This window comes from Babylonia areolata, chromosome 23, assembly GCF_041734735.1.
Source record: "Babylonia areolata isolate BAREFJ2019XMU chromosome 23, ASM4173473v1, whole genome shotgun sequence".
NCBI lineage: Eukaryota > Metazoa > Mollusca > Gastropoda > Neogastropoda > Buccinidae > Babylonia > Babylonia areolata.
In genome coordinates this window covers 19,207,926-19,225,139 of record NC_134898.1, presented here as the reverse complement: position 1 = coordinate 19,225,139, position 17,214 = coordinate 19,207,926, and the positions used below count along the sequence as shown (strand labels likewise).

The 17,214-nt window shown below is 41.6% G+C and overlaps 2 protein-coding genes and 1 non-coding gene across 3 annotated transcripts; 1 reads left to right on the top strand and 2 right to left on the bottom strand.

The window, feature by feature from the left end:
* Window positions 1-1,190: 1,190 nt before the first annotated feature.
* On the bottom strand, window positions 1,191-10,861 carry LOC143298312 (PRELI domain-containing protein 2-like). The gene is made up of 6 exons (XM_076611147.1): window positions 10,787-10,861; window positions 9,141-9,198; window positions 8,102-8,175; window positions 7,326-7,486; window positions 5,358-5,463; window positions 1,191-1,946 (listed from the first exon to the last, which is right to left on the bottom strand). The coding sequence occupies exons 1-6, from the start codon at window positions 10,859-10,861 to the stop codon at window positions 1,881-1,883; spliced, it is 540 nt and encodes a 179-aa protein (XP_076467262.1). The 3' UTR covers window positions 1,191-1,880.
* Window positions 10,862-11,370: 509 nt separating this feature from the next.
* Window positions 11,371-11,442, top strand: Trnad-guc (transfer RNA aspartic acid (anticodon GUC)). The gene has a single exon. It is a non-coding gene; the product is annotated as a tRNA-Asp (tRNA).
* Window positions 11,443-14,199: 2,757 nt separating this feature from the next.
* LOC143298168 (uncharacterized) lies at window positions 14,200-15,962 on the bottom strand. The gene is made up of 2 exons (XM_076610910.1): window positions 15,804-15,962; window positions 14,200-15,013 (listed from the first exon to the last, which is right to left on the bottom strand). The coding sequence occupies exons 1-2, from the start codon at window positions 15,847-15,849 to the stop codon at window positions 14,415-14,417; spliced, it is 645 nt and encodes a 214-aa protein (XP_076467025.1). The 5' UTR covers window positions 15,850-15,962; the 3' UTR covers window positions 14,200-14,414.
* Window positions 15,963-17,214: the final 1,252 nt, after the last annotated feature.

Sequence of the window (17,214 nt, the reverse complement as noted above, 5' to 3'; positions counted from 1 at the left end):
ACAGCCAGCGCTGTGGAGGAAGGACAATCATGTACCTTCACTTCATAGATGCGAATCAAGGGCCCGGCGGGCAATGAACAAGAACTCACCAAGCGCTGTCACACTATTGTTCACAGTGGTGCTTCTTTTTCCATGTATGTAACTGAAGATGTAGTCACACCCTATTCCCTCAAGGTTTTTGTTAGTACAAACAATGTATGTAGGTGTGTGAGGAGGGTGGGGACATTTGAGGGGGCTGGGGCAAACAATGTATGTAGGTGTGTGAGGAGGGTGGGGACATCTGAGGGGGCTGGGACAAACAATGTATGTAGGTGTGTGAGGAGGGTGGGGACATCTGAGGGGGCTGGGGCAAACAATGTATGTAGGTGTGTGAGGAGGGTGGGGACATGTGAGGGGGCTGGGGCAAACAATGTATGTAGGTGTGTGAGGAGGGTGGGGACGTCTGAGGGGGCTGGGGCAAACAATGTATGTAGGTGTGTGAGGAGGGTGGGGACGTTTGAGGGCGTGTGGGGGGCAGGGGGTAGTGTGTGTGTGGATGTGGGTGGTTGTGTGTGTATGTTGGGAGAAGGGGTATGTAAAAAAAAAAATTTAAAGTCCTTTGAATGATGACTACTGAATGATCTAACTTATGTGAAGTGATCCTTCCAGTGTTTAGGTACACTCCTTGAAGTTGAAGTATACTCCACTGTGTAATGCTTCACTGGTTTTTGATGATAGCTGATTACATGTCATTGTGATTCTGATGATATTATGTGGAATTGGATTCCATACTTTTTTTTCTTTTCTTTTTTTTGAGAAATATAACCTTCACTGCAAGGGAGGAAAAAACAAAACAAAACAAACAAAAAAAAAAACCCACCTCACCAAGCTAAGACTGGATGAGACACTGACAACACAAGTTCAAGTCGCTGGCTAGCCACACCACCACCCATCACTGAATTTTGATTTCACATCATCATACTGAATTCTGCCGTGACACAGAAGTCATAGACTGCTGCATTCTGTTTGCAATGTCTTGGTCAGGCAATGTCAGTTGTGGGATTGTGGAGGGGGGGACCGGGGAGGGGGTGGGGTGGAGGTTCACAAGTCTGAAATTAGAGACATAAGGAAAGAGGAGAGAGTGTGGAAGGAGAAGAATAAGAGGGAGAGGAGTATCAATAAATATTAGTGGTGACAGATATAATATCATAATTCATAATCTGATTACATATATTAATCAGTATCATAACATATATGTAAAATTAATCAATATCAACAACAAAACAAGATTAGTCGATATCAACAACAAAACAAGTTGAAAAACGAGAAAGATTTAATTGTTTGTACATTCTGTTAACTGATTTGAATCAAAAAAACTTTAAAAGATCAGCACTGAAAAATACAGTGGCATATTCTTACAAGCATTCACAATCTTTACAGGGCTAAAAATCTGAGTGTCAAACTAACAGGTTTAAAAGAACAGAAGCCAAGCGAGGCATTATTCAAAACATCAGTGGTTAATTGAGCGCAAGGTGTACATTACATGATGTCATATCTCCATGTCTGAGAAACAAAAAGTGATGGACTTGTAAAGAAAAACTACTGAGAAACGAAAAAATACGGTCTTTGCATAGACACATTTCTCACAAATATGAACGTAAATACATACAATCTTGAACAGACAAACACTCACTTACACAACCATACACTCTCACACCCCACACAAACACATACTCTCTCACATAAAAAACACCCATATAAAAAAAAAAATTATATGCACACCGCACACACATATACACATAACAAACACCCAAAACACAAACCTGCGCACACAATCACACACTCGACCAGTGAACAGCTTCCGACTAGAAGGCTGCTGACAATGCAGGCAGAAGTAACAATCATGTCACCAGTGGAGGTTTCTGTTCACACCTGTCTTTCAGTTCCTCCTCCATGATACGAAGGCTCTGAAACACACACAGCCCAAAGTTTCAGTTTCAAGGAGGCATATGATATGCTGCACCAAATCTAAGAAGAAAAAAAAAAAGAAAAGAAAAAAACAAACTTTCCTTCTTCGCGTTCACCTATCCCATAATAACCCAGTGGAGGGTCGTTGAAAACGTCCGAAAACGGAGTATGGCTGCCTACATGGCGGGGTAAAAACGGTCATAGACGTAAAAGCCCACTTGTGTACATACGAGTGGACGTGGGAGTTGCAGCCCACGAATGCAGAAGAAGAAGAAGGTCGTTGGGGCACTGCAGATGATTTCCTGACCGCTTCTCTCCATCAGTTCAAACAACAACCGACAAATTAAAGGAAAGAACAACCACACTCCTCTTTTCATTCATATGCTAAACTCACTGTTCATTTTGGCTTGTCTCTGCTGTGATAAATCATCTACTTCCGATATTTATCCAACTAAAAAGAAGCACAGTGTAAGATTAGCTTCACTAATAACATGAATCTCTCTCTCTCTGTGTCTCAGTTTCTGTCTCTCTCTTGAGCTCTGTGTAATCAGTCTTACCCGATAATATGGCAAGCATGAACTATATACTGGTTAACTGTCTCTAAATGGGCAATCCTAGAATGACCCACAAGGTCATTTGTAGCAAGTCAACATCAACCCCCACCCCCCACCCCCACACCCCACTCCCCCTTTCACACAGATATCACACCCTTTCTATGTGTTTGATCAAGCTATCAAAAAAAAAAAAAAACAAAAAAAACAAGAAAAGGTATCCTACCCAACCCACTCCATCATAACTTAGTGAAACTCCTTCCCACCCACTACAGTGAACTCCTTCCCACCCACTACAGTGAACTCCTCACCCACTACAATGAACTCCTTCTCACCCACTACAGTGAAACTCCTTCCCACCCACTACAGTGAACTCCTCACCCACTACAGTGAACTCCTTCCCACCCACTACAGTGAACTCCTCACCCACTACAGTGAACTTCCAACCCACTACAATGAACTCCTTCCCACCCACTACAGTGAAACTCCTTCCCACCCACTACAGTGAACTCCTTCCCATTCACTACAGTGAAACTCCTTCCCACCCACTACAGTGAACTCCTTCCCACCCACTACAGTGAACTCCTTCCCACCCACTACAGTGAACTCCCACCCACTACAGTGAACTCCCACCCACTACAGTGAACTCCCACCCACTACAGTGAACTCCTTCCCACCCACTACAATGAACTCCTTTCCACCCACTACAGTGAAACTCCTTCACACCCACTACAGTGAACTCCTTCCCATCCACTACAGTGAACTCCTTCCCACCCACTACAATGAACTCCTTCCCATCCACTACAGTGAACTCCTTCCCACCCACTACAATGAACTCCTTCCCATCCACTACAGTGAACTCCTTCCCACCCACTACAATGAACTCCTTCCCATCCACTACAGTGAACTCCTTCCCACCCACTACAATGAACTCCTTCCCATCCACTACAGTGAACTCCTTCACACCCACTACAGTGAACTCCTCACCCACTACAGTGAACTCCTTCCCACCCACTACAATGAACTCCTTCCCACCCACCCACCCACTACAGTGAACTCCTTCCCACCCACTACAATGAACTCCTTCCCACCCACCCACCCACTACAGTGAACTCCTTCCCACCCACCCATCCACTACAATGAACTCCTTCCCACCCACCCACCCACTACAGTGAACTCCTTCCCATCCACTACAGTGAACTCCTTCCCATCCACTACAGTGAACTCCACACCCACTACAGTGAACTCCTTCCCACCCACTACAGTGTGGCGAAGTGGGAAGGTCTGGGCTACATCCTCCACTGACACCTCTCCACATTACGATGTAGTGGGAGTAGAGGAATGGAGTCATTCTGGACAAACTGGCAGAAGTATGGGGAGAGAAGTAGCTCCCAGCTAGCTTTTACTGACACCCCCCCCCACCCCTCCCACACACACACGCACACACACTACAATATGGTGGAAACAAGGGGTGAGGGGTAGGGGGTAGCTCTGAGTCTGCTTGTTCTAACCCACCTCCTTCCTCTCCCCCATTATTACATCATGGTGGAAACAAGGGGAGTGGCAGCTTGGAGCTTGCTTGTACTGACCCCCCCCTCCCCCCAACCCCCCAAACCCCACCCTCCTCCCCTTCCACCTTTCCCCATTACAACACTGGAGTGATGGCCTAGAGGTAACGCGTCTGCCTAGAAAACAAGAGAATCTGAGCGCGCTGGTTCGAATCATGGCTCAGCCGCCGATATTTTCTCCCCCCCCTCCACTAGACCTTGAGTGGTGGTCTGGACGCTAGTCATTCGGATGAGATGATAAACCAAGGTCCCGTGTGCAGCATGCACTTGGCACACGTAACAGAACCCACGGTAACAAAAGGGTTGCTCCTGGCAAAATTCTGTAGAAAAATCCACTTCCAAACGAAAAACAAATAAAACTGCACGCAGGTAAAAATATGGCTGGTTCTGCAGTTTTGCGATGCGCTCTCCCTGGGGAAAGCAGCCTGAATTTCACACAGGGAAATCTGTTGTGATAAAAAGAAATACAAAATAGAAAAAAAAAAATTGTGGAAACAAGGGCGGTGGTAGTTCTGAGCTTGCTCGTACTGACTCCCCCCCCCTTCCCCACCATTACAATATGGTGGAAACAAAGGGAAGTGGTAGCTCTGAGCTTGGTTTTACTGACCCCCTCTTCCCCCGCCCCTGCCCCCCCCCCCCTCCCCCCGCCTTCCCCCCATTACAACATGGTAGAAACAAGGCGGGTGGTGGTGGTGGAAGCTCTGAGTTTGCTTGTACTAACCTACCCCCTTCCTCTCCCCCATTACAACATGGTAGACACAATTAAGTGGTAGCTCTTGGCTAGCTAATACTGAACTCTCTTCCCTCTACATCACAACATGGCAGAATCAAGTGGTGTATCGACCAACCCCCTTCCCTCCACATTATAACACAGCGTGAAAAAAAGGGGGACTGTTAGCTCTCGGTTAGCTTGCATTGGCGACTCCTCCATACCAGCTATGAACACACATGCATGTGGGTACGCACGCAAACACACACACACAAACACGCATGCACACACACACAACACACACACGCATGCACGTGCGCGCACGCATGCACACAGAGGTTTGTTTTGTTGTTCTTTCAGGTTGGTTTTTTTTTTTTTTTTTTTTAATTCAGGTCCTTCAATCACTATAAAGTCATCCCATTATTTACTCTTCTGACTCCAACTAGAGGAAATGATTGGCAAATACACACACACACACACACACACACATAGTATTATACTTTTTTTTCAGGTCCTTTTTTTTGTGTGTGTTTTTATTCAGGTTCTTCTATCACTATACAGTCATCCCATCCCACCACTTACCCTTCGGACTCCAGCGTAGAGGAACTGCTTGGCGAACACTTCCAGCACTCTGCCCAGGGTGCCGAGCCCCTGAATGTGGATGCTCCCATGCTGTTCAAACTGGGTCCTGTGGGGCAGATTCCCACCGTTATCATTACTGCTTATCGCCCATATTGCCGTTGTTATTTTTTACTGCTTTTCGCCCATATTGCCATTGTTATTGTTTCTGCTTATAGACCATGTTACCATCATTATCGTTACTGTTTATCACCCATATTGCTGTCGTTATTGTTACTGCTTTCGCCCATATTGCCATTGTTATTGTTACTGCTTATAGACCATGTTACCATCATTATCGTTACTGTTTATCACCCATATTGCTGTCGTTATTGTTACTGCTTATTGCCCATACTGCCGTCATTATTGTTACTGCTTATAGACCATGTTACCATCATTATGGTTTCTGCTTATAGCCCATGTTACCATCATTTTTATTACTGGTTATAACCAATGTTACCATCATTATCTTTACTGCTTATCTCCCACATTACAATCATTATTGTTACTGCTTATAGCCCAATGTACTATCATTACCATTACTGCTAATAGCCCAATTTACTATCATTACCATTACTGAAAAAATCTTAACACAAACATGATTATACAAAATACATGAATTTCATATGATAATAACAAGGCATACAATGTATGTGGTATTCATGCATTGCTAATATAGCTAAGACCATGTCCAGATGCAAAAACAAAACAAAAAAAAGAAGAAGAAAAAGAAATCGGTACGACAACAGCAAACTGAAAATCATAACATTAACAAGAGAGAATGAAAGGATACGTAGATCTGAAGAACGTGTATGTGTACATGTGTGCGTCTGTGTGTGTGTGTGTGTGTGTGTGTATTTCTAAGACAGAGCAAAAGAGGGAGTAAGCAAGAGGAGAGGATAAAAGAGAGGAGAAATGAAATGAGAGAGTAGTGTTAACAAGGCACCAAAAATTGTGCGTTTCTAACACAAGGGGCATAACTGTACTTCAAGCTGGAGAAGAAAAGCAGTGCTCTCCCTTCTATCACCCCGTATCTCGACCAACATCACTTGACCAGATGTGTGGTAACACTGCATTTGCGGTCACCCTTCATTCACACACACACGTAAACACACCCACACACTTGAATTTTAATTCTCAGCAGTGGATGACCCTACTGATATTACAAGTTTAACAAGACTTTTCACGCACTGAATACTTTACGGTGAAATGAAGTGAGGGCTTGGGCCCCCATGAAAGGTAAAGTACCCAGGAAATGCCTGTTCTCAACTTTAAGGTTGAAATAGTACAAAGAGGTGCTGGGTGCTTACAAGATAGTTAACAGCAAATCCTGCTGCCTCATCTCTGTACATGTTTTTTTTTTTTTTTGTTTTTTTTTCCCCTTGTTTTTTTTGGTTTTGTTGTTGTTGTTGTTGTTCTTTTTTTTTTAAAGCTAAGTACACAAACAACAATGAAGGCATTTAAAACAGACAATATTTTAGTATGAATTTGCTGAGCACAGTATCTCAGACAATTTCACAGTCACAAGATCACAACATATAATTTTGGGGAAAATTGAGAGTGACAGAGAGAGAGAGAGAGAGGGAAGGGGGTTGGAGGGAGTGAGAGAGAGAGGTGGGGGGTGGGGGGGGGCGCTTATATAGTTCCAGAACTAACTGCCTGTCATGTCTACCGGATGCATTATGACCCATAAACTAAAGGATAAAACCCTTCTTTTAACAGTCACTCACTCACTGTCTTCCCACCACAAATCACTGGGCATCCCCTTCAATCAAGCAACAACTCTCCCAGATTTGAAGAAAGACAGCTTCCTTCCTCACAGAATGCTCAAATAAGGATATTAGAGAACATAACTTTAGGAAACAGAACTGTCTGCTAAGTATGCGTTGTGTGAAATGCACTAAAAAAAAAAAAAAAAAAAATGACACATACCAGTGAGGGTTCTGCTTGTGTGTGGAAAAATGAGACTCCTCGCGCATGTCGGCGAACTTGGACCAGGTGACATTGCGTGACTTGATATGCATGTTTCCTGACGCTGTGTTCAACCATGCCTCCTCCTCAAGCAGAATCCTCTGTTCGTTCAACGCCTGGATCTGAAACCAAGAAAGTAAGTCCACAAAAAGAAACTACTGTTAGAACAATTGTGTTGAAATCTATGACTGCATCAGTTTCAGTTTCAAACAGGTGTGAAAGCCTGCAGACATGCTACACCATTATATGTGCTTAAAAAAGGTTTATATATGAAATTTTAAAAAAGAAGTAAAACTTATTCAAATCTAAATTGTTGCAGCTATTCAATGAAAAAGAAAGTATAACCGTGACCTTTTTTTTCTTCTTCTGGAACAATTTGAAATCAAGCAAATCACACAAAAACAAGAATCTTAAAAAAACAAAAAAAACAAAAACAACAACAAAAAACCATGTATCTGATTCAAATGTCCAATGATACGTGATGCTTTGTTTTTTGTTGTTTTGTTGGGTTTTTTTTTGGGGGGGGGGGTTGTTGTTGTTTTTCTCAGTAATAGTCTCCCCTTGTTTTACAGATTTTATATCATTAAATCATTTCCAATTGTTTATTGAATCAAAAAACATCAAAAGACTTAATCATAATAGCAAAAACTATTTAATTTTACTTTTATTTCCTCTTTTTACCTTTTTTTCAATACTTGAAAACATGGTTCATTATTGGTTGATAACTAAGTCAGTACCTTTCTCAGAAGTTGTGGAACAACATTCTCACAAACTGCAATTCTGCGTCTGTAATCTATGCCTTTGGTACAATCTGCAAGCAAGGAAAATGCTAACACAAAATATACTTGTGTAAAGTAACAGCAATCTGTACTATCACACACAGAGATTCAGATAGAAAGATAAAAAGATAGACTGACAGATAGATAGATAGATACAGATCTTCACAGAGGAAAAAAATGCACTATTTTATCTATTGTTCTGATAACGATTTGAATCCCTATATGGTCATATCAACAAGAGACGATTGCAGAGAAACAAGTGCTGACAACACTTTAGACCATCTTCACTCCAAACTAATATATCAAAATATTTGGAAGCAAACAAAACAACAAATGAAAAGCAACAAAACCCCAACAAAACACAAAACACACGCACATGAAAAAAATAGCTAAAAGGTTTCTCTTGTGCTTTCAGTACTACAGTAAAAAAAAAATTAAAAAAAAAAAAAAATTTTTAAAGAAGAAAAAGAAGCAAACAAACAAACAAAAAAAGCATAAAACATACACATGCACACGAAAGGAAACAAGAGCAAACACATGTCTCTTGGATGGACAGCATTTACAAAAGTCATCAATCCTTTGTCATCTTGTTTCCATCTTTTTTTCTTTCTTTTCTTTTTTTTTTTTTTTTTTTTTTTCAACTCCTGAGAAAGAACAATCAAATCTTAAAGAAAAGGGACTACACTAGAAAATTAGGATAGCTGAGAAGGAAAAAATAAAGCCTTGTATTCATCTGTTATAAGATTATCACTATTATGAACACACACACATGTGCACACGAGCACACACACACACACACACACACATACAAAAACACACATACACACACACACAATGCACACACACAAAAGAATTAAATAAAAAATAGAAAGAAAGATTTAACAGAAATGAAAGTATTTATCAATGCACCAATTTGATCTTTTGTTTCCCTGTGGAATCTACACATTTTTCTTCGCAATATTTCATTCAATCTTATTATTTTGCAATAATCCCTTACCAATTTTGTGCTCCAGGGTTTCAATGCGGTGCACAAATTTTTCTCTTGCAGTTGGATACTGAAAATATCAATAAGACAAGCCACAAGTGTAGTGAAAAAACAAACAAAAAACCCCAGTAATAATAATAATAACTTAATGTATCACTTAACATTTGAAAGGCAGATGTTTGATCAGCCATTACCCACTACGTTGTGCTTTTAACACATCCACAGATAGTCTCACACACACACACACAGACAGATAGACAGATATACACACATATACATATTCACACACACAGACACAGACCCCCCCCCCCCTCCCCCCCCCCCCCTCCCTCCCTCCCCACACACACATTTATTCGCCACACAGCCCACACCACCCCTACCCCAAACACACACATCATAGATCTGTTCTAAACTAATGCATGCATCAAATTAAACTATTCTAGAATAAGAAACTCTGCCACTAATTGTTTGTGTGTGTGTGTGTGTGTGTGTGTGTGTGTGTGTGTGTGTGTGTGTGTGTGTGTGTGTGTGTTGTGTGTGTGTATTGTGTGTGTGTGTGTGTGTGTGTGTGTGTGTTGTGTGTGTGTGTGTGTGTGTGTGTACCTAATTCACTGAAAAACAAGGTTGAGCTGAACTTCACAAAACAGCTGCATGGATTTCAGCACAGAGCTAGCATGTGGTGAAATCTTTGTGCCTGACATTATGTAGATCCCTCCAAGCTGTTGATCAGCAGATGTTTAAACTTTGACAGGCAGGTTGCAGGGCACACAACATGGAGCTTCTTCACATTTCAGAAGCTACGGGTTGGAGTGGGTTAAGAAGGTATAAGACCTGCATGTATGCAGTCTGCAGAGGGCTGTCTATTCCTATTTCCAAAGACAAAAGGAAGGACCAAGAAATCCTTTAACTGTTAAAGTCAGGGTGGATCTAATCTGGATATAGACTGCTGTCAGTTTGGTGATCCATTCATTCTTATTGCCTCTTGCATAAGATGATTTAAGATATTTGCTCAGTAAAACACTCATATATCATATCTGATAATCTAAGATAATTGTAACAGTAAAACATAAATTCACATATCACATCAGACTGGTGTCAGTGTTTCACATATTCATGTTAAGTTTACACATAATTCTGCTTTTATCCTTCCAATGAATTAAAATCTAAGTAAGGCCAAAAACTTATAGGGTACAGCAAACCAAAATACCAGTAACTGAGCAAGTTTTGCCTTATTTCTGAAAAGGCATACATTAAAGTGATCTGATGTATAATCATTGTAATGCATCTTCATTGTTGTATCATAATGCACACACATAAGGCAGATGAATATATTTTGGTGCATTCTTGAAACTTGTATTTGTGCACGTGTGTGTGTGTGTGTGTGTGTGTGTGTGTGTGTTGTTTGCAATTTGATTATTACTTTTAAAGAACACACATTTACACCCCCACGTCCCAAACATACACTTGCATCCGCATGCCCACACCCCACACACATTGGCTTGATTTAGATCGTACATACACATCCTTTTTTTTTCTTTTTTTTCAGATCAGCACACGCATTCATGACACCGCAATTTATTTATGATGGGTAATTATTTTATTTTAAAACATGTTCTCTACGATGAACATTAAATACCGCATCCAGCAGGCGTCAATACCTTTGTGAAATGGGTATGCACCACGAGGTCGATGGGGTATTTGAAGACATGTTTCACTTCGATAGAGACAACCATTCTTGCCTCCAGCAGCTCGTGTGACACATGTGCTTCGTCTGTTGCGTAAACACACTCGACCTCACTTCTGAGGTTGGCTTCATAGGTCACAAGGTTGTGCAGTATGAAATTTTATTCCTTGCATAGAATAGATAAATTGAAAGTAATGTGTTATGAAAACACAGTTTAATTATTTCATTGATATTCTAACATGTGATCTGTAACACCATAAATATAAGTACAGTGTATAAATATCTAAAACAAGATTTATTAATAAACAATGGTATGCGTTCTTTCACAAAGGCACAAAATTACGAGGGGTTGGGGATTATTTCCATTCCCAATGAAAAAAAAACCCAACCCATATGATACATATGTATATCTATTCGTGTAAGTAACACTTCTATGTTCTATTAATTGTAAAATCGCAAATTTTTGTTGGATCATCAATGAGAATTTTTTTTTTTTGACAGAAAAGTTATAAAGTGAGCATACATATATATATTTATTAAATAACCATTAGCGACAGGTCCTCGGTAGTATAGTGGTCAGTATCCCCGCCTGTCACGCGGGAGACCGGGGTTCAATTCCCCGCCGGGGAGGCTTTTTTAATTTTTTTATTTTTTTTAATTCTCCTTTCTCTTCCACATTGATTAGTCGCAACGCTGACAAAATATTTAAAATGTTTTCTTTTTTTTTCTTCCCCAGATTCAAATTCACATGCCTTGCTTCATCTGTTCTCCTTTGACTTTTTGCCATGAGCCCTGAGATGTTCCACAGGAACTGTTGCCATAGGTATGCTCTGTTATGATGATAACTGTTCCCAAAAGGAACTGCTTCATCTGTCCCAGCTGTTGACTTTTGTCACATGCCCGGTTTCTGACAGCTGTTCACCATGGAAAGTTAATCAAAGTTGCCTGTGATGGAGTTTTTGATGGATGCCCTATTATCGTGGTTCTGGGTAGGCGGTAACGTTGAACGCAGGATGTCGTGGTTCTGGGTAGGCGGTAATGTTGAATGCAGGATGTCGTGGTTCTGGGTAGGCGGTAATGTTGAATGCAGGATGTCGAAGAATGGTTTCAGAAAAAAAATGTTTTGAGTGGACAGCGAGCGTCGAGTTTTGATTAAACTTGACGTTGCTATTTCACTTTTATAGATATTATGACTCCTGCCTCTTCAGTGAACTCCCCAGCATCCCGTTCAGTGTGCCGTGTCTCCCGTGTGTGAGTGGTGCCAACAGCAACCCGGAGGTGTCTGCTTTTTGCATACATTCCGTATGTGCTGCTGGTTTTATCTTGTGATATCACTCTGTGTTATCAAAATCCATGCTATCCTGATCGGAATGTGTGAGTATATGATGCTCATGATATAGCATTGGAGTGGAGTACGTGATGGCTATGAGGTAACGCGTACGCCTATTTTGGAAGTGAGAGAATCTGAGCGCGCTGGTTCGAATCACGGCTCAACCGCCGATATTTTCTCCCTCTCCACTCGTCCTTGAGTGGTGGTCTGGACGCTATCGGATGAGACGATGAACTGAAGTCCCGTGTGCACCATGCACTTAGCGCACGTAAAAGAACCCATGGCAACAAAAGGGTTGTTCCTGGCAAATGTCTGTTAAAAAAAAAAAAAAAAATCTACTTCGCCGTAGTTCTGTAAAAAAAAAAAAAAAAAAAAATCCACCTCGAGAGGAAAAACAAACAACACTGCACGCAGGAAAAAATACTATTGAAAAATGCGTGGCGCTCTCAGCCGGTGTAGCGACGCGCTCACCTTGGGGAGGGCAGCCCGAATTTCACACAAAGAAATCTGCTGTGACAAAAAAGAGAAAAAAAATACAAAATACAAATACAATACAATATTTGGTTTGTGTTTTGCTAGTGTGTATTTTTCGTAATGTATAGTTGCACGGTGTTCATAATTGTTCGTCTTTTGATCCAGCCTTGCTTTTTATTTATTTTTCTATGGTTAATGCTCTTAATGTTTCTATCTGTTTTGTTCTATTATACAATTCAGTCTACAGGCTTGAGAGAATGTGGAACGTAGTATATGTTTCGAGATTTGTGTCTATGTATAGTGGATTTCCATAACAAGGTCTTCAGATTCAACTTCAGTTGATATACGTAACAATGCATGTAAAGATCTTCATCAGAACATTACCAAAGATAAATTAAGAATGTGAGGTTTTTGAGTAGATGTGAGAAATGGTTTCTTGATGGCATTTAAGTTGAACTGGAAGTTGTAAATGAGTACAACTATTTGGTCTTTGACTTTTCTAAAAGAATGAATATTAATGATTATTATGCAGGTGTAGATGCACTGGCAGTATAAGGTAAACGAACTTTATTTTACTGTGTTAAGCATGTGAATAAACGAGTTATTTTGGGTTGTAATGAATATGTAAGTAAGCTAAGCGAAATGACAAAAACATGTTCCTTTAAGATATTAATTGATACCTATAAGTACTGAGCCTAACTATTGTACGTTTCAGAAGTATGGGGGTTGCAAAGACTGGGAAAGAATATTGAGAAAGTTCACACACGAGCAATCAAAAGATATCTTAATGTGCCACTGAAAATATCAAACAATTTTGCTTATGGAGAGACAGGTCGCTTCCTATTGTGTGTCAACAGTGCAGTCCAGAGATTGCATTGTCAAATCGCTTAGGACTATTACCTTTTTACGGAGATGCATTTGGATGATTATTCAGCAACAGTCAGGATAAACCTTGCAGTTTATATGGAGTTACCGGAAGATGGAGACCATATGATTTTGTGCTTGTCCTTTGTATTCCGAAATCAGAGACAAATACCTGGACTTCGGTCGTATACAATCACTAACACAATAATTTATTGGTAACAGGTGACAACGTGAATCAAACAAGGAGCCTATATATGAATTTATATCTTTCTTACAATAAAATACGAAACAATTTCATATATGATGTGGGAACAGTATCGCCCTCTGTCAGATGAGAAAAAATAACCCAAAACTGTATCTTTTGGAAATTCAACTTTCTAGTATGCATGGCTTGTTCATGTTTTCGTCTTCATGTTTCCGTTTTCTTTAATATGCAGTTTACATTGTTCTTTTTGTTTCAGGGTCCAGAGGCCTATAAAATCAGAAATTTTATACTTGTTCTTGTGTTTTCTCTTTCAAACACACACACACTCACACATACAAAAACTGTCCATAACAGACACGCGCGCGCCCATGCGCGCACACACAAACACGTGTACAGATCAACACATGCATACACACAGAAGACAGAGAGAGAGAGACACTGAGACAGACAGACAGACAGAGGGAAAAACAGACAGACTGATTTCAGAAGAAAAAAAGAAAACGTAAACCAACAGTTACGTTTTAACACTCCCCCTTTGTCCAGAAGGACACGTTTTAATTGATTTTATCTTCCGGCCAAATGAAAACGGTTCATTTGGGGGGGAAAAAAACACAAAAAAACGTGTCCTACAAATCACCCCGTTCCGGAGTCGTCCGAGATGCTCTCAAGGATCAACCTGGAACGCATCTCTCTCTCTCTCTCTCTGCTTTTCTCCGTCGGTCTTCAATGTCAATACACTGGGATGTTGCTCAGAGGAATGAGGTGGGGGACGGGTGCTTTGTCTCCCACGGGGATGTCGCTCAAAGGAATCAGCTCAGCCCTGGGCACCTCTCCTCCCACCGGGATGTTGCTCAGAGGGATCAGCTGAGGTTTGGGCTCATCGTCAGCAACTGGGATCCAGCTCAGTGGGATCAGCTGAGCTTTGGGCTCATCGTCAGTAATTGGGATCCAGCTCAGGGGGATCAGCTGAGCTTTGGGCTCATCGTCGTCAGCAACTGGGATCCAGCTGAGCGGGATCAGTTGAGCTTTGGGCTCATCGTCAGCAACTGGGATGTTGCTCAGAGGGATCAGCTGAGCTTTGGGCTCATCGTCACCAACTGGGATCCAGCTCAGTGGGATCAGCTGAGCTTTGGGCTCATCGTCGTCAGCAACTGGGATCCAGCTGAGCGGGATCAGCTGAGCTTTGGGCTCATCGTCAGCAACCGGGATGTTGCTCAGAGGGATCAGCTGAGGTTTAGGCTCATCGTCAGCTCTGGGTTGGACCTGGATGTTGGGCATGGGGATGAGTTCAATTCCCGCCTTCTCCTTGTTGGGAAAGGGAAAAGCGGCTGGAACAAAGAACACGTGACGTTTGTTTCGTTTTGGTCTCAGTTTTGTTTTAGTTGTGTTGTTGTCTGTTTGTTCTTTTTGTCAGATTTGTCACAGGTGGACACTGGTTTCGGTGGATATGGTGAATGTTCGCCACCTTCTCTCTCTCTCTCTCTCTCTCTCTCTCTCTCTCTCTCTCTCTCTCTCTCTCTCTCAGTGTGTGTGTGTGTGTGTGTGTGTGTGTGTGTGTGTGTGTGTTGTATATTTTTTATGTGCAGAATAAACAAGCTGTGAGAACAAAACAAATATAATCAACTAAAAAAGTTATATAAAAAAACAACAAAAAACAGCAAAACATGGAACAATTATAAATGAAATGAATACCATCGATAACACAACTGTAAAATATTGCAATCCACAGATGACATTCCAAAAGTGATAATCCTCATTTGAAGAAATCATAATGCCACCGTTTTTTTTGTGTGTTTTTTTTTTTTTTTTTTTTGTTGTTGTTGCTGTTGTTTTGTTTTTTTTGTTGTTGTTGGTAACGATGAGAATAAAAATAAAGCAAACGAAGAAACGGAAATGTAGGGCCTATATGATGCAAATGAAACATAGCACTAAGACATAAATAAACAAATAAAAAAATGTATGAATAAATGGATATATCAATCAATCAATAACAACAACAACAACAATGCTAATCATAATAATGATAACAAGTATACACATAAATACATAACCAATCAACTAAGTACCCAGCTGACTAGAGAAATAAACAAATAAATAAATAAATAAATAACCACTCACGACTGAGAAGGCACAGGGCCAGGACAAGTCGAAGAAGAGCGCACATGGTGAACTGGAGTGACTAAAGACGATCTGTGAGCCACTGAACCCACAACTGCACACAGTATGACAGTTCCGGCTTCTCTCTGCCCTTTTTAATACTTAAAAGAAAGTAGGGTTTCGCTTCCACGTCAATCGCCTCCACGTCAGTGGGCTCCACGTCATCATCAGTGCACGTGCTAAGTTCCCTCCATGCAGAGACTGGGAAGAAGAACAGCTCGAGCTACTCGTGAGGTCACTTGAGTGTTCTTCACGCGGAGCACGTGAAGAGGGCGTTTTGAGGATTGGGGCGAAGAGTGTGAATGGTTGTCTTTGGGTGGTGTTTGGGAAGGGGGAAGACTGCGTTATATTTCTGAATTTATTATTGTGGAGGTGACAGGGAAGTCAGTCAGTCAGTCTGTGTGTGTGTGTGTGTGTGTGTGTGTGTGTGCGTGTGTGCGTGCGTGCGTGCGTACGTGTGTGTGTGTGTGCGTGTGTGCGTGCGTGCGTGCGTGTGTACGCGTGTGTGTGTGTGTGTGTGTGTGTGTGTGTGTGTGTGTGTGTGTGTGTGTATGACAAGAACTTACCTCAGAACATACATAACATTGTAATCAACAAAATCAGCCGCCGTGGTACAGTGGTCAGCAACTGCGGAATGACGGCTTGGAGGACATGGGTTCGAACCTTTACAGATGCATACTATTGCTGTGGCATTATTCGGCCCCGGACCAACTCTTAAACATGATGAATGTGATATGGGATCGTGTGATATGGGTTCGTAAGAAGACTGGGATTACGCTGCCGAGTATCACACCCTTTATGGACGTGTCTTCGGAAGTCTCGCTAATAGGTATACTCATTGACCAACCTCTCCAGGTGACATATTTTGGGTCTGGTTGACGCAGGGATACAGTGACAGTAAAAGAAAGTGTAGAGTACTGCCTTAGCCTGGATCCTCCCACAGCAGCATCCTCATCATCCTAACTCTAGCATCGTTAGAAATACAAGAGGAAAAAAGTGGTCCTAAATTATGTCACTTTGCATACCCTGCTCTCATGTTGATCCTCAATTCAACTCCATCAACATGCATATCCCCAGCGAATTCGTTGTCAAACTCTTCAGGTTCAAGAGGGCTCTAGTTGGAGGGACGTAGTGGCGTGTTTTTATTCTTGGGGAAGGACTCAGTTTGGCTCCGTGATTCCAGACGGACGCAATAGCCGAGTGGTTAAAGCATTGGACTTTCAATCTGAGGTTCCTGGGTTCGAATCATGGTGACAGCGCCTGGTGGGTAAAGGGTGGAGACTTTTACGATCTCCCAGGTCAACATATGTGCAGACCTGCTAGTGCCTGAACCCCCTTCGTGTGTAAACGCATGCAGAAGATCAAATACGCA